The 20,969-nt window shown below is 37.7% G+C and overlaps 2 protein-coding genes across 11 annotated transcripts in view; one reads left to right on the forward strand and one right to left on the reverse strand.

The window, feature by feature from the left end:
* The window catches only part of LOC135106823 (neurochondrin homolog), an 89,051-nt gene that overhangs the window by 13,138 nt on the left and 54,944 nt on the right, over positions 1-20,969 (reverse strand). For 2 of the 8 annotated variants that reach the window (XM_064016168.1, XM_064016165.1), the window contains exons 1-3: positions 6,956-7,096; positions 4,873-4,994; positions 4,608-4,635 (exon numbers count right to left, since the gene is read on the reverse strand). In XM_064016168.1, the coding sequence (XP_063872238.1) occupies positions 4,608-4,635; positions 4,873-4,883 (39 nt within the window). In that variant the 5' untranslated portion in view covers positions 4,884-4,994; positions 6,956-7,096. The other 6 variants (XM_064016171.1, XM_064016166.1, XM_064016167.1 and 3 more) reach the window with 4 other exon arrangements.
* LOC135106826 (ras-related protein Rab-43-like) lies at positions 5,382-20,165 on the forward strand. Of its 3 annotated transcripts, none has more exons than XM_064016179.1 (6): positions 5,382-5,400; positions 8,470-8,719; positions 9,177-9,261; positions 10,528-10,626; positions 13,601-13,758; positions 16,002-20,165. In XM_064016179.1, exons 2-6 carry the CDS (start codon positions 8,510-8,512, stop codon positions 16,110-16,112), a joined length of 663 nt encoding a protein of 220 aa, XP_063872249.1. In that variant the 5' UTR covers positions 5,382-5,400; positions 8,470-8,509; the 3' UTR covers positions 16,113-20,165. The 3 variants fall into 3 exon arrangements, with proteins under 3 accessions (XP_063872249.1, XP_063872250.1, XP_063872248.1); XM_064016180.1 differs by lacking the exon at positions 5,382-5,400 and adding an exon at positions 6,952-7,086; XM_064016178.1 differs by lacking the exon at positions 5,382-5,400 and adding an exon at positions 7,110-7,240.

The following is a 20,969-nucleotide window of genomic DNA, read 5'->3' on the forward strand; positions in this document are numbered from 1 at the left end:
GCTGTAGTCTTTCTCTTGGCATTGCACTTTATACATGTGTTCCAATTATCTTGTTCTTAACCTTTACATTTTCTCTCAACATGCCCAAAGAATTGTAACACTCCTTGCTGTGCTTTGTTGCCTAACAATCTTTCAACACCATACCTCTGCATTTCCTCAGTTTCATTTAACTTCACACACCTTTCTCATGCTTCTCACTCATCTCACCTCTGTAACATTGAACCACCACTTCCCTCCTCACCCCACATTCTGTGTTTCAGTTCCATACAATGCAGTGTGGGCTACTACATCCCTGTACAACCTTCTTTTGAATGATTTCCAAGTGATCTACATTTAAACGCAATTGAGTCTATTCACTCCTCCTCACACCTTTCTTGTTTCATTCATTATAAATTTCACTCCACTTCCTTCACTCAAACCATTCAAATATACTGAATAGAATTCTCAATTGCATGTACACAAGAAAATTATAAATGTGAACTTTTTAAAATGCTCTTGCTCTATTACATTCCTAATATTTTCTTCTCTATTTTCACTTTATAGCATGTTTCAAACAAACAAACAAAAACAATATAATCAAAAGCTATAAACAAAATCCAGAGAGAGAGAGAGAGAGAGAGATATCAAGACATCCTCAGAGGAAGCTCTCACAAACCTTCAAGCAACAGAGCACGCATAAAAAATATAAAAACGTAAAGCATTTCTTCCCTCACATTTATCAACGATTTGAATAAGGTACATACCAAATAATGCACTCAGCAAAAGTACAGTTACCTACGATCTCAAATTGATTTACAACAAAAGTAGAACAGATTGAAAACAATTAACAGAGACAGTTTCAGAAGTAGAGATACAAGTGACAGTTTCTGAGGTGGATATATGAGTACAAGTGACAGTTTCAAGGATGGATATATGAATACAAGTGATAGTTTTCAAGGCGGATATATGAGTACAAGTGACAGTTTTAAAGATGGATATGTGAATACAAGTGATAGTTTCTGAGGTGCATATATGAGTACAGGCGACAGTTTCAAAGGTGGATATATGAATACAAGTGATAGTTTCCGAGGTGGATATATGAGTACAGGTGACAGTTTCAAAGGTGGATATATGAATACAGGTGATAGTTTCCAAAGTGGATATATGAGTACAAGTGACAGTTTCAGAGGTGGATATACAAGTCTTCATAGGTACAAACAATCCTACTCACTCATTACAGAAAATCATACCAGTAAGCAATCAAGGTGTACACAGTGGGTGACACTGCTGCCCACCAAGAGATGCACACTTGCAATGGTACTGCACCACAAAGTGCCTTGTGGGGTGGGATCCTGATAACCTTAGTTGGCGACCCCTGAAATCAAACTTACTCCCTGTCAAAGAAAACCACCTAGGGGAGAGAACTTTTTTGTTCCAGATGCTTGTGACTCATGAACAATGCAACCAAATGTGGGAAAATAAGGACATAAACAAAATGACAATGATATACTGGTAAGGTCATCATTGAGCCAACATTCATTGCATCTATACATCACATGCCCAATCCTGTGAAACCACTGCTTCAGCCACCCAGTTATCAGTATCCATCACAATTTTAACTAGTGTTTTTACAACCTTAAACTTGATAACACTTAAGACATGATATCTTATCTTTAGCTGGTGTGATCTGAAAGAGACTGCCTCAGCTAAATAATTTCATTCTTTAGTAGTTGAAACTGGAATAGGGGAGTCCCTTAGTCAGGAGGTTAAACATTTTGTCTGATTTAATTTTGAGATGTCGCTCACTGTTATGTGGCCAAGAGACAGACACATGGAGGGCAGCATAAGTTTATAGTTTCAAGGTAGTCACACTCTTTTTGTTTGTATTAAAAAGGTATATATATTTTTCCTACACTAAGACCCTGACTTGCCCATTAGATCCTAAAGTTTAATATGCAATAGGAAGAAGATAAAGAAAAATATTGTACAAAGCTGCAGATATACTAGAGCACTCTGTAGTAACCCAAACATACAAGCCCCAACTTGAGCACAAAATGCATTTATTACTCAATTGGTAACATGTTAGGCTTTCATGCTCAGAGTCCCAAGTTTGATCCCGAACACATTGCCTTTCTCCTGAAGCTTAGATTTTATTAAGCTTCCAAAACAATTCATCAGCACTTCAATGTAATGAGTGCATTGTGGTTGTAACCTAGTTTGAAGCAATATAAGTAGGATATCTTGGTTTGAGGCAATATAATTCAAGCAATGAGTGTGCTGAGCTAATAGTCAAAATAAGTCAAGCTCTATGACCACACAAGTAACCATGGGAGAATTATAAATACATAATTATATAGTAAACTCCCTCTAATTTTAACCCATAAAATTAGAATTTTGGATAATATGATGTTTCAGGACAGTTAAAATTTTTCAAAACCTTCTATAATCTGAATTGGTTTGAATTACCTAGACCTTACTATACAGTTCCCTGTTCAGATAAGAAAACTGGTTCAATTTCTGCCATATGGCACAGTTAACTTGGTAAGCCAACACACTTGGTAAACCTGTTGGCTTACCATCACTCCACTTCCTTTAGAAAATATCTATGTATCTCTACTTGGTTCACAAAATAAGAAAATTTGGTTTGCATCACTGGCTGCACTATTTTCAAAATTAAGAACCTAGAAATTATCATGAGAATAAATCAACAAATAAAATGTGGTTTTAACGATAACTGATATTTATATAAATTGTTAAACAAGTATAAAACAAAACATGTATTCTTATAGTACATAAACTACTCCTGGATATAATGATGCATTCAAATTTTACATAAAAAAACAATATTAAAGAAAAAAGAAATGTGCAGTGTCTTAACTTCCACGATACAGCAGGGCATCTGATACACCTCTCTCCTTTCCTCCTGACACACCAAGTCGAGGCACAAGGGGCTTGAGATAACACGGAATGATTCTGACTTTTGACTAATTCACTCAGATCCTCCCCAATAAGTTCAAATTAGAGGGAGTTTACTGTATAAAAGTAATCTCTCGATCATGTGTTGTCCAACATTATCCAGGGCCAACAATTCAGCTGTATTTAAACTATCTGCCTGTGACAATTATCCGAGAAAAAATTTTGTCATAACTTGCAATGTATGTTTCTTTCTGCTACATAAAGCAGTGCAGATTCTGCTAGTACACAGTGAGCTGCATTAAGTACCATGATGTCACGGTGCCACTGTTCCAGCCATAATTACTATCATTGCTGTGAATACTGTTGTTGGTGTTAGAGGGCCTAGTGGGTTACCTGGCTTTTGAAGTCATCTGCCAACATCTTGGCTGGTATGTGCTGGATAATCAAGAGATTTCTGTATATATGATGACTATTGTATACCTATATTATATAAACTCAATCACTACCAGTTTAGGGCAGGATTAGGTCAAGTTAGATTTAAGGATAAAATTCATGTGCATGATAAGAACCCCTATTTTCTTATTTAAACAATAACTATAGAACAAAAGGTTAATCTAGATATCACGTCCGTGTTACTTACAAGCACGAAACTCACATGTCATGGAGAAGGATTTGGTGACCTTGCCATAATTGTAAAAAAAAAAAAAAAAATTGGGGGGCATGTGTTTAGTATGCCTGTAATTGAACTCAAGAGTGTGGAGAAATCTGACATTTTCTAAGTTCAGTGAGCTCTACACCAGTCAAGAGTAAACATTCTTTTGTTTATAACTGGGATTTGTGGGTAGCAGCATATTAGGATTTCATGGTATCTATACAGATGATCCCTCCAATCACGTGCTGCCACTCATGAGGCCATTCCTGAAGTCGTCAATCACAACTTTCCATGGTAGGTTCAGTTACACTTTTCATTTGTTTTACAGATGTGTCAGGCATTCTGATACAGGCTCCCTGTCATTTGTTAATATGGCTACCCAGTAGAGGGAAGTAAAGCAAACAGTGCCAGTGTTCAGCAGAAAAAGAAGTCACCATGAGATATTTAGCAACAGCAATGGTTAATATGCGATATACAGACATAAGGAAGAGGTTCCATGTGTTTATAAAGGAAGCCGCCAAACTGTACCCATCTCCATCGCCCTGAGAATCTCCACACCACACCATTAAGGCATAATAGTATAATTTTTGAGGTCCCTCATTAAGTTAGGTTATGCTAGGTTAGGTTAGGTTATGCTAGGTTAGGTAAGATTAGGTTAGGTTATACTAGGTTGTTAGATTAGGTTAGGTTATGCTAGGTTAGGTTAATGTCCTAGTGGGGAAGGGGGTCCAGGGGAAGCGTAGCCCCACTGGCTAGGTAAGGTTATGCTAGGTTAGATTAACGTCCAAGCAGGAGGGGTCTAGGGGCTAGAATAGGTTAGGGAAATACGAAATATTAAGGTAAATTTCCTTAGATTTTTAACGCCCTTATTTCACTTATTTTTCATCCCCCCAAAACCCCGATTCCCCACAGGTCCCCAAGCTTGTTTGAGGGGTTAAGGGGGCTTGGGGTGGAATATTGGGGGGGGGAACGGACTTCTTATCAAGAAATACCCTAAAGGACAATACTTGGCAATGATGTAGGAGAGAACAGCCATGCCTTGAAATACAGCATATCCCACCTTGAGACAGGCTGCAGCATCAGCTTCCCTGGTAGCAATCAAGGTGTTGTCCAAGTCAAAGAGAATGGTTGTTATTTTATGAGGTGCACTACACTCTTCGGGGCCACACTCACTCATGGTGCACAGTCTACACTTTCTCACTACTGGCTCAGGTAATGTTCACGGTAGGAAATGAACAGTGATGACGTAACAATGTGGATAGATTGATATAAGAAGCATGACCTTCAAGCGCTGAGTCATCAAGGTAACATCATCGCTGGCTTACCTGTGGGACATATGATGTATGATCTGTGAAGCAGTGCCGTTAGTGTGTGTCTTTATTTCAATGCATGGCCACAATCAGATCCCCATGTGCGTCCCAGGGACGTCTTGGTGTGCCGCCAGCCTCTGCCAGAATAAACACAAAGGATTATTATTATAGTGTTATTATTTTATCACCATGCTATGTAAGGATTACAGTTATAAGTTTAAATAATTCTACTAGTTAGGATAGGGTTATTAATATAATTATAACAATAAGTAAGTATTATAGAGTGTTTGACCATAATAATCTACGGCTAGTAAGGATTATGACTATAAATTGAATGAATTCCAATAGTTAATCGACTGTCGTTATTAAAAATATGTCAATATCTGATATATGGAATAAAAAAAATGGTTCGAATTAAAAATTCCATATGAAAAGATTCATATTTTCCTCTTCAGTACTCTACAGTAATAAGTCTCTCTGATACCTGTGGGCAGCAGCATGTCTAGGCCAAGACCAAAAATAGTTACTTCGATCTTGCTTCAGGTCAGCCCTGTAAAACTTGTATCTCCATTTGGTTTTGTCCTGCTCTTCTTTCTCATTCCTAGCATGCAATTTCGTTCCTCTATCAAATATTTGCCAAGCTATCGCATTCTTTTCAGCTTGTCCTCTGAGCGGCGTGCACCGGAGGGCTGAGGAAGAGTCGTCTCACTTGACAGCAAGGCTTTGATTTCCAAAATACCTTCCTACGGCTTCTATCCTTTTATCTGTAACTTTATCTCAAGTTTCCTTTCTGACCGCTCTATTGCTGTTGTGGTAGGCGGTCACTGTTCTTCTAAGTATATTAACAAAGGTGTTCCTCAAGGTTCTATCCTGTCACCCACTCTTTTCCTATTATTTATTAATGATCTTCAAAACCAAACTACCTGTCCTATCTACTCCTATGATGATGGTGCCATCCTGCACTTTTCCACGTCTTTTCGTATACGTCCAACCCTTCAGGAGGTAAAGAGTTCACGCAGGGAAGCCACAGAACGCCTGACTTCAGATCTCTCTAAAATTTCTGATTGAGATAGAGCAAACTTTGTATTGTTCATTGTCTCAAAAACTCAACTCATCTATCAGCTTGACTCAACCTTGTAGATAACTATCATCTCTTTTTCAGTGACACAACTGTCCCCCTTCTTCTACATTGAACATCCTTGGCCTGTCCTTTACTTATAATCTAAACTTAAAGCTTCACATCTTATCTATAGCTAAAACAGTTTCTATGAAGCTGGATGTTCTGAGTTATCACCAATTTTTCTTTCCTCCCCCTCCCCCCGCCCCCCAGAAGTTAATTTTGCACATGGGCCTTATCCTTCCATATATGAAGTATGCTTCTCATGTATAGGAGGGAGAATAGAGTGTTCCACTCATACCGCTCTCTTTAGACAGGGTGTAATAAACTTTTCGTCTTATCAAATCCTCTCCTCTAACTGATTGTCTTCAGCCTCTCTTTCTTTACCACAATATTGCATCTCTTGCTATTTTCTACCGCTATTTTCACGCTAACTGTTCTTCTGATATTGCTAACTGTATGCCTCTCCTCCTACCGCGGCCTCACTGCACAAGACTCTTCTTTTTTCACCCCTATTCTGTCCACCTTTCTAATGCAAAACTTAATACTTAACCAGTATTCTCAATCATTCATCCCTTTCTCTGGTAAACAATGGAACTCCCTGCCTCCTGTATTTCCTCCTTCCTATGGCTTAAGCCTTTCAAAATGGAGGTTTTAAAACACATCATTTAAATTTTGATGATCCCCTTTGACTCGACTCCCTTTTTTACCTTTGGCAGGTACCTCTCTTACATAAAATAAATAAATAAATAAATAAATAAATACGCAGTGTCAGTGCTGATCCCTTCATTGTGTATATTACGACTTGATGAAGGAAAAAAATGTGCTCAGAAATAAACAGCCAGTGTCTGGAAATTAGTAGGCTACGGTAATTTCCAAAATACACCTTAACTTTAATCAAATTATGAAGAAAACATGTCAGAATAATATGTAAAATCAACAACTATCAAGAGGAATAAAAGTGTAGCAGCCATTACGAACGCGGCAGTGTCCCAGTGTTGTTTTTGTTGTGCCACCTGTTGCTGCGCCGCCCTACGTGAGGGAGGTGAGGCGAGTGATGGTCTGGTGCCCCTCTCGCCCCGAACACCACTCAGGGAAATAACACTGATAAGGTGAGATAATGACACTCGTGGTGATGAAGTTGTCGCTCCAGCGATGCTGAGGTATGACACATCATCGTGGGAACCTTGCCGGTATTCTCCCCTGGTATTTCAAGATGTAGGCCTCACAAAAGCCTCACCCATTTGATGTATGCATCTAATAAAGGTGTGCAGTATAATATAAATATATAATGTGTACTGTATAAAAGTTTTATCTAATTATCAATTTAAAAAAAATATGTAAAAGGTGAATAACTTATACCAGTTAAAGATGTTAGTTTAATTCTTCAGATGACGATGGAGTATTCTGTAAACAAGTGTAAATTTGGATAATTTCAAGTCAAGTCACTGATTATAAGATGTACTTTTCTTCCTACACTCAACATTTCATACCACAAATAGGCAGTCTTTGCATCCTTGAGAAATTCCATTAATTATTACTCACAGTTGGCCTTGAAACATCTTTTCAGTTCTTAGGCCTGTGTTTTTAGCTGTGAATCTTCATCCAAGTAGGCCTAATAGGTGGTGGTAGTCTGAATGTACTCCACAATCTAATTATGCTCGATGGTCATATGTCACATCTTCCAAACTTAGTCTGAGCTTCATAATCTCAAAATGTACTATTTTTGTATTTACCTTGTACCTGGTGTGGAGCATTCCAATTACTTTTTCTGCTTATTTAGCCTTGCTATTATTTTGATTTATTTGTATTTATTTATTTATTTATTTTTTATGTTCATGAAGTGGAAGTTCTCACAATGTGAATAGATCCTGGCAAACCTCCCAGTCATAGGCTGTTATGGATCTTGTGTAAATCTGTCACATCGCCTTCTGCTCTTCTGTATAGCTGACATTGGTATTCCTATCTTTATTACTGTCCTTATAGCTCAAGCTCTTCAAGAAATGTATATATTTGCCCTCCTCTGTACTACTTTTTCTGTTGCCACTTTATCTTAACAAAATATGGGTTCCTTACTTAGTATACTTTAAATGTGGTTGATTAAATTTACATAAAGTGATTTAAGAATTTTCTCCTCCAGAGATATGAATGTTTTTTGAATAAGTGCAATCAACCTGGTTACCTATTAATTTTGTCTGCCAGATGTTCTGTAAAACTTTATGTATTGTCAAGTGTGATCTGTATGTATGTATCCTTTGTATGTATTTCAACTCTAGATACTTTATATTTCTTTCCTAATTTCTCGCCATCATAGTTTTACGTTCGGTCCTGATGCTTATTCCAATTTTACTGTACCACTCTTTTCATTCTTATTGAGTATCTTGCAGTTTCCTAATTCTTTTCACCTTCTAGTCACTGTGTACATTATTTTCAAATAGAATTGTTAATACTACACTTACTGACTCTTGATATGCTCACTAACTTGTACCTTCCAGGGTTGACACTTCCAGAGGACCAGATTTAACTCTGCTCATTATGACGACTCCTCAGCCATTTGTGACAAGCAGTGCTGCAGATGATGAGTTTGACTACCTGTTCAAGGTTGTTGTAATTGGGGATTGTGGTGTTGGCAAGACCTGTGTTGTGCAGCGCTTCAAGTCAGGAAATTATGTGGAGCGCCACGGCAATACAATTGGTGTTGACTTCTCTATGAAGTCACTCATTGTGGATAGAAAGAAGGTGAAGGTAAGTATCACAACTTTAGTAATGTATTCATTATTTTGTTATAAGAAATTGTGACTGATGCCTGTTTATTAACATGCCACAGTAGTTCTCAGGATCAAGCTTCCAGCCTTCTGTGCATTGGATGATTTCAGAGCACATTTGGCAGTTCTACTCATTTCATACAGGTTGTTGTGATATATATTTGACTTTTGATTTCACAAATAAGTTGAGTGACAGTGGATGAGACATTCAAAATAGTATTAGCTTTTCAACAAAAATAAAAAAGTAATGACACATAGTATAATGATGAAAAATTATTTATGAAGCTAAATGATTTGAAGCTCTTTTAAAACTAACACCATAGAAGGCATGAGGCATAAATTATAATTAATTTCTTATTATTATTTTCTTTTTCTACATAGTTTCAGGCAGCAAATGTATGTGATAAAGTTTGCTGTTTTCTATCTTACCCCAACAGCTCCAGATTTGGGACACAGCTGGCCAGGAGAGGTTTCGCACCATAACACAGAGCTACTACCGCTCAGCTAATGGGGTTGTGATAGGTAAGGCATAATGTTTGTTTTCCTGTTTCCATGTCAGCTTTTATCCAGCTTAGTGTTTGGTGTTCTTAGCTGGTACTGCCTGCACACCAAGTTAATTCCAAGCATTGATAATAAAATTTTTCATGTCACCATTGGAATCTGAACAATTTCTATTGTATTTGTCATCCCTCCTGTTTGAATCAGCTTCCTCTGCAAGATCTAGATTTACCAGAAATTCACTCATAAGCCAAGAAAAATGTTTGCTGGTTCAAGGAGAGATAATTTCATTGTACTATGTGTATATATCTTTGTTTGGGAGTGCACTAGTAAGATTCTAGATACTTGTGTGGAGGTGGTGCTCAAGTTATGCCAGGGAAACACAATTGTAGAACTGCTGCAGTATATTAATACAGTAAAACAGCACACAAGGGTAAGTGGAACTGCTATGAGCCATGTGTGTTACCTCTGAGGCATGGGCAGGATCTCCCTAGAGCAGCATGGGAGAGTAAGGTGGGTGCTGATGTACTTTGGACCATTGGGTCCCTGGTAGGGGTGGGCACAGCTGAGAACTGTGTCCAAAGACAATACTTGTATAAACAACATTGAGAGGAAGACCAGCTGCTGTTTTGAGGTCATAAATAGACCTACCTGCAAGTAATGGTGATAGCCTGACACATTTCAGAGACTATGTACCAGTTTAGCCAAGGTATGAAGTTTTCTTCATTTGCCTCCAGTGTCCCATAGTGATCAATGGAAGTAGAGCTGTGGAACACCAAAAGTAGCTAAAATGGCAGAAACAAGGGGCTACTCGAGTGGTCAGTAGCAGGTGTGCTTGCATTGCCAGCTTTGTGACCTGTGAGGATCCAAGTATTTTCCCACTATATATTGTAGAGTGGATGGTTATTTGTGTGTCATGACTCCCTCCTGCTAATACAGTGGTGGGTATACAGGATGAATTTACACATGCTTTTGTGCCTGTTGATTTTTATTGTTTTTTGTTATTTTTTTGTGACCGCTGTAAATTTTTGGATCCTCATGAAGTAATTGACCATTTTGTGCACAGATGCTTTATTACTACATTAATGTTTTCTTGTTCTTGAGATGTTCAGTCAGATGTAATATTTGCATAATCATGGCTGATTGAACACCTTAAGAACAAGGACATTTTTATTGCTGTACTGTTAAGTTTTATTAATAACATTACTCTAGTTTGCCACCTTTAGTATGTAATACAAATCATATAAATTGTGTGTCTCTGTGATCCCACTGCTGTCTTTTCTCTTTCAGTGTATGACATCACCAAGCGGTCATCCTTTCTGAGTGTTCAGCGGTGGATGGAGGAAGTGCGCCGCTACACACACCAGCATGTGGCCATCATCCTCATTGGTGAGTTGCTTGTGCCTTCTACACCACCGTCCCTGTCCTCAGCTTCTGAGGTCTTAACCCATTTGTGCCCAGTGGGTCATTTATGGTCTCATGGTTCAAATTACTCTAATCTATATTGATATTGATAGTATAATTTTTTTTTGTTATGTATTTCACAGGCTGTTGGTGCATGACTTAATTAACTTTTCAGCAGGTTGTTGTTGTGGAGCCCCATTGATTAGTAAAGAATGTACTGGATTGAATGTGAGGTATAAGGTTATGGGATGGATGATGCAAGAAGGATGTTTTTGGAGCAATTGAATTGGTTACACAGCACATGGAATGTGGATGAATGGAGAGCAATGTGGAATGTATAAATAACAGATAAGTCTCTAGGACTTGCCTGTGATCTGATCAGCTGGTCATGCTAGATCTGGGAAACAGGCAGTTCATTATGGTGTAGTGCCAGTAGGGGTAAACCAGTTCCATTTCCAGATCCTGGTGTTGAGAGACTGTATCTGTGTGGTGTGGATAATGCTGTGTACCTGAGTTATGATTACTACAGTCAGAAAGTTCAGTTCCCTCACTTAAAGGCTCAGAGGCTCAAAGTTGGGGAATGCTTGTGAACATGTGTGTGGTGCATTGTCTCAGTTATCCCCTTCATGGGAAATATGAACCTAGTATAGATAGAGGAAGAAAACTTTATATAGTGACCAACATTCCTATCATTCTACACTCTAATACTTTACACTTCATTCCATGTGGACTGCCACGTGTAAGCCTGGTCGCTTCTTGCAGTTTCCCTTATTTCTTATGTTCTTATGTCTTTCACTCACTGGCTTCCATGTTCCCTCTCTTTTCATTAGTCATTCACTTGTGTGACTGTCAACTCAGCATGATGGCCACAGCTTGGTAGCATTACTCTCAATGCATGCACCTTATTAAATCCTTTGAGTTTCCTCTTCATATATTTGATAAGTCAATCCTAATCACACTTCTTCCAAACTTCTCCAGATCTACCTGTGAGTCATCTTGTGCTCAAAGAAGATGTTTGCAAGAAACAACCCTCTCTCTGCACAGACTTCCACAAGGTAGCATCATTCATATCAATCCCACACTCTTACATCTGAATCCATACTTTTCATTCATTGCACCCATTAGTTGATAATGATGTTTCTCCTGTCTTGAAATTTACCTGGTAATTAGCAACACACACCTGATATTGTGGTATATCTACAGGGTATAGTGCTTGCTGGAGCTTTCTGTTAACATCTTCACACTAACTTTTCCTATATCTTGGATACAAGTTTTTAAATACGCAACATACTCTTAACCTGTAAAGGTTGTTGTCAATCGCTTCTCCCTGTATGGCAATGTTTTGATATTTTCATGAATTTCATAGCTCTGACTCACTTACTGCCTTAATTTTAAGAGCATCTCCTTTATCCATCTACCACTAACCTGAAGCCTCTAAGTCGTGTAGTTTTCTGTGGTTGTGTGATAAAGTAGAGTAACCTTCTTCCTGCACCAAACCTACAGTCAGAATGCTACCTAGTATTTACATAGTGAGTAGCAATTCCTTCCCACACTCTTTGCAGATTACATGTATTTTATCACATTTTCATGTTGGTCACCAAATTTGCAGCTTACGTGGCCTTCCTCACATTTCCTCATGTCAAGAACCAGCTTAAGAGGAGTGGAAGGCACTGGCCATGGAAAGCACAATTTGGAATCAGACGCAGAAGGAAAAAAATGCTTATCCTACAATAACAACAGTCACAGAGACAATGAGTGAGAGCATAGAAGTTGTGTGAAAGCCCAGGAGTCACACTGATAAAAGATCACTGCACAATCTTTAAAATGAGAGTGGGAAAAGGCAAACAGGAAAGCCCGTCATCTGCCCTTTATCTTGCAACTGGAAAGACCTGTCACCCGCTCCTTAAGGGATAAAGACAAAACTTTTTCTGCCAATTCAATTCTCAAAAAAATGCATAAGAAATCTTACCTAACATACACAAGTTACTGTTTCCTCTCTCTCTCTCTCTCTCTCTCTCTCTCTCTCTCTCTCTCTCTCTCTCTCTCTCTCTCTCTCTCTCTCTCTCTCTCTCTCTCCTTGGATGTTATGACTGTCACTTTCATCCTGTGTATTCACCCTTATCCATTATCATTTCCCCCTTGTCACTTTCATCCAGTGCACTCATCCTTATCCATTATCATTTCCCCCCTTCCTTTCTTGTCATTTAAAGAAGAAAGCTTATTCCCAGAAACCCACTCACAGCATCATGATTCTCAGATTTGTTGATCAACTGATAATGAGTTTAAGGATTTTTTTTTTGTCATCTATGTATGGTGGAAGCCACTCAGGAGAAAGTCACTGAAAATTTCATCCCTGTGTGATTATCATTTGGTGTCTGCTTTTTTTGTTTTTACCTACTTATTTATATTTGTTTTATTTTGCTTTATTGAATTTTGGTGTGTGTGTGTGTGTGTGTGTGTGTGTGTGTGTGTGTGTGTGTGTGTGTGTGTGTGTGTGTGTGTGTGTGTGTGTGTGTGCATACCTCATGGTTTGTTTTCCTGTGTGGTTTTATGTATTATCTTAAATCTGTCTTTCTTTTGCTGTTTTATATGTGCTTGTTACTGGCCAGGTGGTGAAAAGGTTATTAGTTTTGTGTGCTTGGCTTACAGCTGAGAGATCCAGGGTTTGAATCCCTGGAGACAAGTTGGGTTTGTTTCCTATCACATTACAGCCCCCGTAACTTTTGCAACATAGAAATCCTGGTAAGATATCCTAGGGCAGCATGGTGTGGTATACGGCTTGGTGTCATCCTTCCCTGCAGTGGAAACAAAAACTCAGCAGGACATACTATTTTTCAAGTCTCATTCTATTTCTTTTTGAATTTCTGAAGAATTTAAGCTTTATCTGCATGTCAACCTTGGCCTCTGTGGCACTGAAGACAGTAACCAAATCAGCTACAGCACTTCCTTTCCTTTCCAGGGAACAAGTGTGACATGGAGACCTTGCGTGAGGTAGAGTTTGAGGAGGCAGAGGCTCTTTGTCAGACTGTGCCAGGCATCCTTACTGTGATGGAAGTGTCAGCTAAAGACAACACCAATGTGGATGACACATTTGTGCAGCTTGCCACTGAACTAAAGGTAAGAAGGAGTAGAAGGCACTCGCTCCTTGGCTGGTCAACCTTTTCTGAGTCTGTCTTTCCTTCCAGTAAGACATTTGTCAACATTGATCCTGTTCCTAAGGGTGACTGCTTCATTCTTTCTACCTACTGGCTTACAGCTTTGACTAGCTGTCTTTCTTAATCTTTTGAGTCTGTCCTCAACAATAAGATTCATAAACATATATCATGTCACAATCTTTGTAATTCTCAGAATGTGTTACCACCATCAGGCAGCGAAGGTTATTTCAGACCCACACGATGACACAAATTATTTACTGTATCTGATTGTATCCGGTTGGATCCGCTTGAATTCAGTCAAAACCTGAAGACATACATTAATGATCATAGACAATATTCTATATGAATAATTTGTGTAATGCAGGTATGATTCCGCACATTACTTATAGGAAAATAATGTATTCTTACACAGACAGTTGTTACACTTACGTGTTTGGGTCTTGGGATAATCGTTAAGTAACGTGCACGCCCTTTCTGACAGGTGCTCTAGGCAGGTCTATCTACTTCTGTCTCTGCACCAACACATGTCCTCCCTGCATGAGTGTCCTCAGCAAAGTGTCCCTATCATCCTCAGTTACTGCCTGGGTTCCTACCCTGTCCATCGTTACCCACTAGTGACGGCGATAAGGCTGGCCTCATCTTAGCCTCATGACATAACAAGCATCCTTCATCTCCTTACATCAACACTACCTCAACACTGACCGTACAAGAAATTTGCTGACTTGGGCCTTGTCTTGGTCCTCACCCTGACCTGCAGGTCCTTTCCTTCCTCATTGACAAACTTGATTGTACAACAACAATATTTCTTTCACCCGCTTGGTGGTAACAGTATGGATTCTATGAATGACAATCTACTGTTCAAGTAATTTTCTGAATTGAATCTTGATAATCTTTCATAGAGATTGTGATGGAACCTTTGCTATTCCCTCAGGCATAAGTAGCTTTTGATAGTCTGGCATAAATCTTTAATTTCCAAGCTTCCCCATACACAGTTTCTATTCATCTCTCAGTACCTTTATCTCATGTTTTCTTTCTGGCTGTTTTATTGTTGCTGTGGTAATGTCTATAAATGGTGGTGTTTCATAGAGGGTCTGTCCTGTCACCACTGCTCTCTTTCTGTCATTCATAAATGATTTTCCCTGCCAAACTGAATCAATCCTGTGTTTCTCAGTCATTTGCCAGATACCCATTTCAGCAGGAACTAAACCAAAATATATTTTACTTCAGGGCAACGCTTGTGTTATTCAGTGGCTCAGAACTTAATTCCTTCATTTATCCACTCAATACAACCTTTCAGATAACTATCCTCTCATCAGTGACACTTTGCCATACCCATCCTCAACCATGAACAAACTTAGTCTGCCCTTTTCTAGAAATTTAAACTGGAAATTTCACATGTCATCTTTTAGTGAAACAATATTCATGAAGTTGGTTGTTTATGTTGTCTTGAAATTTTCCTCCTTTCAGCTGCTAACACTATACAAGAATCTTATCTATCCTTGTACTTTTGTAAATGGAGAGGATCAACTTATGCTGACCTGTTTTGTTTTTAAGGTGGAATCAAAGGCTTTTTGCCACATCAACTTCTGTTCTTTAGCATACTGTCTTGATCTTCACAATTGCTGTGTTGTATCTTGCTATTCTTAGCACTATTTGTAAGATTACTGCTCTGCTTATTCTCACTCTACCATCATCTCATTATTCTGTCAACCTTACTAATGCAAGAGTTAATCAGAATTTTCACTCTTTTAACCCTTTTATTGGTAAACTCTGAAACTCAAACTGTTTCCGTTTTTTCTTCCTTTCCTTTGACCTGAAGTCTTTCAAAAGAGGAACATCAGCACACCCATAAAATTGAATTGGCCAACTTTTTGGGTTCTCCTATCTTTCATGGAGTTGTGTACTTTACAAGGTTTATTCTCATTTCGTGCCTTAGGCTGGACTTTTAACATAAAAAAATAAGATAAAATAAATAGATAAGTAAAATAGATAAATAAGTGAGATTGGATACGATAAAAATGAAATTAAATAAATATATTACACTACTGTGATACTGAAGGCAGACTCTTAAGAGATAGTTAAAGGGGTGATTTATTTTAGAAGAGGGTAATTCTCAAATAAAATTCATTGATGTGGGATTACTATTCAATAGGTTACAGAGAATGAATACTGTACTGATACAGAAACCCCGATTTCATTTGGCAGAATCGCCATGACCCTCAGCGAGATCTGCTCCTCACTCCTGACTTGGTGAAGCTGGGCAAGACTGAATCCCTGAGGCAGTGGCCACAATGCTCCCTTCCCTGTTTGCAGTGAGGACTGATGGGTCTTATATGCATGCACACCAACACACACACACACACACACAGACACACACACACACACACACACACACACACTAGTGGAAACATTTACATTGTGAATACATCAAGTGCAGTTCACAAAGTTTAACCTGATCTACTTAAATGTATGTCAGCTGCCGTCCATGTGAGCAAGACAACTCTGGGTAATAAGCAGCAATGACAGACCTGTTACAAAATATTGATTTACTTGTATTTTATCCAGAAGAAATAATTGAGAGACTGAAAACTTGTTCTTTGCTTAGAGGTATATTCTTTAACATGAGAGTAATTTTTGACATTTGAAAATGTCATGGAAGGTGAAATCTTGGTAAATGTGTAATCAAAATAGAAAATAGCTAATGAGATCTCGGAGAATCAAATGCAGTCTTCTATTTTATTTGTTCATTTTTTACTTTGATTTAATTTCTCACTTGGGTGTAGCATAGACCATGTCTGGTTTCTTAGAGGAAGCACACATCCACTCACTCACACACACACACACACACACACACACACACACACACACACACACACACACACACACACACACACACACACACACACACACACACACACAGGATAGTAGGATTCCTAGCTTATTTTCCTGCTGGAAAGGCAAAGTCACAATTTGTTGGCCAGCATCTCATACCCATTCACTGCTAGGTGAACATGGACTGCATTAATGAAGAAGACAAGTCCTAGTTTTTCTCTGCCCAGCCTGGGATTTGACCCAGTGGCTTCTTGGGCATGTGTCACCACTACACCACCATTAACAAAACTCTTGGGTTTAATGATGACTGCATTTGGATGAGAATGGCCACTGTAAAATTATGTTATTGTTGTACTTAAAAAGCATTTCATTTTGTACATGGCCTGTGACATGGTTGTAGAATATCAGTATGTACTATTGTTATGTACAGTATAATCTTTATTTTGAACTAATTTACCTAATTATGGAGGTGGAAGAGGATGGTGTCTCATTTAGAACAGCTGGTATGCTGCATCAAGGGAAAAGGACAATGTGAACATAACTATAGTTATGTCTGTTACACATGACTAAATATACCTTAAATGTGGCATATCTGAGGATGATTGGTGTTTATTTTATGTATTTATTTATTTATTCTTTAAAGCTGCTGAAGAGGATGTGAAAGTAATGAAGAGAAACTGGAGGATGTTGCAAAGAATTGGTGGATGGGAATAGATGAATAGAGTATTTAAAAGAAATTGCTGCATAGTGAGGTGGATGGGAAGCTTGAGATTGTTGCATTTAGAAGATGGTGAGGAATGAATCTTTTAGGAGAGTTCAGTGATTGAAGAGTCAGGAATTACATGTGGCAGTGAGAGAGAAGGAATCAGGGAGGATAAAGTGATAAGAAGCTTAGAGAGAATACAGAGGGAATGCACAATATGGTCTTAAAAGAGGGAGAGAATACATCGGTTAGGTGTTTGATGCAAGACAGATGTGTGAAAAGTGTTTAGGAAAGGGGGGAAAAAAAAAAAAGGCGGGGGTGCGGGAGGAAGTATTTGCAGTATTCATGGATTTTGTGAAAGTAAGGGATAGATTTGACTGGGGAAGTTTATAGACTGTTTTGAGATTATATGGACTAGGTTGCAGATTGTGTGATTTATATATATTCACTCACATGCTATATTTTTGCACATTGCATGAAGCCTCTACTAGCATAGGTAAGATGTATATTTAAATATCTTAGGAGCTGTATGAAAATAAATCAGTTATCTTTAGTTTTCTTCAGGGAAAGTCATATACTGTTGTTTAGAACTGGTGTGTGAGATGTGAACAATCATAGATCACTTAAGTTGTCTACAACGATGTGTGAAACGTGGTAGCTTTATTATTATTATTTAATCTTTACTACAGGTATGCATAATTCAGTATGTATTTGTGCAGCAGCCTTGAAGCAAGGATCACTTATCCTAAGCTCAAAGAAAAGACGAACATTAACCTTTTAAAAACATCATTAGTTTAGTGCTGAATAAAAGTTCTACCTTATATGTGTGATATTCAAATTCAGAGACTGCTCCCATCCATCCCAAGCAATATGCAGAAATGTGCAGCTCTTAGATGTATTACTATTAGTGAAATTGATCATAATTGTGATGAGCATCTGTGTATCATAACAATATACCAGATCCACAAGGACCAAGCATGGGTGAATCTTGATTTAAGAATGTACAATTTACAAGTTTTCAAAGTTATGGAACTTGTACAGTTAATCCCAGTTTACAATTTTTCATTTATAAATATATGATTTATGGATACATTTTGAGGGATGTAGCTAAATCCTAAATCTTGATTCACCTGAACAGTATAATTGTTAAAGTATATTGAAACTGGACAGAAGTACATTATGGCAACTCCATCTGTCTCCTTTGAAGAGATGGAACTTGTGAGAGGCTAATTTTGAGAGACACACAATCCCCCATATTATTACTGGGACTATGTGTTGTGAACATAAATTCACAAGTTTTTAGATTGCATTATGGTAGATCTCACAAATGTAGCAAGATATTCAATTTAACCAAATTAATGGAAATGCTGTATTATCTGATGAGCCAAGCTGGCCCTTGTACCTGGTGCCAACCAAAGTACATTTGTGTATATAAAGATACGGTTGTACGGTATTTGCAGTCAGTTTGCCTGTGTTGCCTAAACCATGCTGAATGGATGGCAAGTTAAAAATTTGGTGTAATAAAGTCTTAAGTCTGTCACTTACTGCACTTAATTTGCACTTTATATTTGCCATCAGTAAAAAAGAAATAAGTAAATGAATGCATAATCACTTATAGTATTTCATCAGCTAATTACTTATTTAATTTTCATTTTATTTTGATATTTTCATTATTTTGGTTGTATAAGAAATGTTAATATGAGTGTATACTGGTGAGCGTACTGTATTTCATCTTTACTGTTTTCTTACAGCCCAGGTTAAGTGACTACAGATCATATAGCCAGCTTTTGTACTCATCCATTAACAGTTTTAGTTGCTTAGTTGTACTGACAGTACCACTTAACAGAATATTGAAATACCTAACTACTGTCATCAGCCACATTTTTTCTGTTCCAAATGTATAATGTATGTACAGCTGATATTGTAGAATCATGGGTATAATTGTTGAAATTTTATTTATTTATTTATTTATTTATTTGTTTATTTTTTGAGGAAATAGGAATTGAATGGAATTGAAATTTTGTTGCTGTGGAAAGCACCTATGAGCCTTCAATGTCCAATTTTGAAAGCTGCCCTTTATTCTGACCAAATCATGACATGAGCACACACTGAATATCCTAATTTACCCATCTTACAAATCAGGCAGGAAAAATACATTACCTGCCAAACTAGTACACTTTTCAGTACAATTCTTTATTTATTTATTTATTTTTTGTTTCAGTTAAGTAAGTCTACATCCCATAACTTTCAGACTTATACAAGTTTAGAGAGAGAGAGAGAGAGAGAGAGAGAGAGAGAGAGAGAGAGAGATGTAAGCTCTTGTATTTAAAGAAAAAAAAAAAAAAAAAAAAGGAAATCGCTTCATTCCCCAGATGAATTGTCCTTAAGCCTTCTAAGGGAAGTATTTTTCTTTAAATTTTGGAGTTAGTGCTCTAATGAAATAAATCTGATAAGCCCTGATTAAGATTTCAATACTTGTGAGTCTGGAGTTGGAGTAATTTTGTAGTTAAAATGTAATCTTTTCAGGTGTTTGTGGACATTCACAAAATTTGTTTCCAGTGACTTACAAGTTCACAAAATATTAATTAGTACTTTATAATGTTGGAACTGTGATATTCATGTTCAGAGAAAGTTTGTAAGTACACCTGACTATGGTAGTGGCATTTAGCACTGGTTTTGAATTTAAGATTTAGATTATGTTTTGGAATTAGGATAGACCTGAAATACGTACTATTTTGTGCAAAGGATAAAGGAAAAGTTTTTGAGGCCTGTTATGATGTTATCTTCAGGCACCGTTACAGGATTCTATCAATGCTAAATAAAATATATCGATTTATGTGGCTTTCATTTAGGTGTCAACACCACACCCGTGTCAGATGCTGGTATTCACGTTTATGAACAAGTGTGTGTGTGTGTGCGCTGTCTTAAAGCAGAGTAATTTTCAGCTGAATACCATAAAGATCCACTGTCATAATTAATGTTATGAACAATTTTAAAACTGCATCACTTGTTTCATAAACGTACCTGGCAATGCGGCAATGCTATTAACTTCCAAAATGACTGTGTGAAGCAAAAAAGCGACAGTGGCAGAAGCCACTAGGGCAAAATAAGTTGTGTTTCAGAGTATTATAATGTCTCACGAATTAGTACAGTACATTTTTCATTACATTGATTAAATGTTACGTACTTGCATATGATATACAAGTTTTACAAGATATACCATTCTTTATTCATCAACCATTTTTGATTTATGAATATTTCATGATTTTTTTTCTTTCACTTTCTTCATATAGTGTTTTGAATAGGAGATCTATCATCTTTACTGTTGGACGGAGATGAAGGCCATTGGTCAGGTACTGATGCCGACAGTGCTACAGGACAGTGATTATTACACAGCATTATGGTTTTGTTGGAAGCAAAATGGTGGCATCATATAGTTAGGAAGCCACCGCTCCAATGGAATTCAAAGCCTTACAGTTGTTATTTTTTCCCCTCATGCAACACGACACCTGGGATCAAACCCGCGTCTGGAAAGCAAGGGCAGGTCTGTCATAATGATGTATAATACTTACTTATTTAAGGGTATCCTATTGTGCGCAATCAGTGTTTAACTTTGAGCGCGTTTTTCTCGAAACTTC

The sequence above is a fragment of the Scylla paramamosain genome, chromosome 14 (assembly GCF_035594125.1).
Source record: "Scylla paramamosain isolate STU-SP2022 chromosome 14, ASM3559412v1, whole genome shotgun sequence".
Taxonomy (NCBI): Eukaryota; Metazoa; Arthropoda; class Malacostraca; order Decapoda; family Portunidae; genus Scylla; species Scylla paramamosain.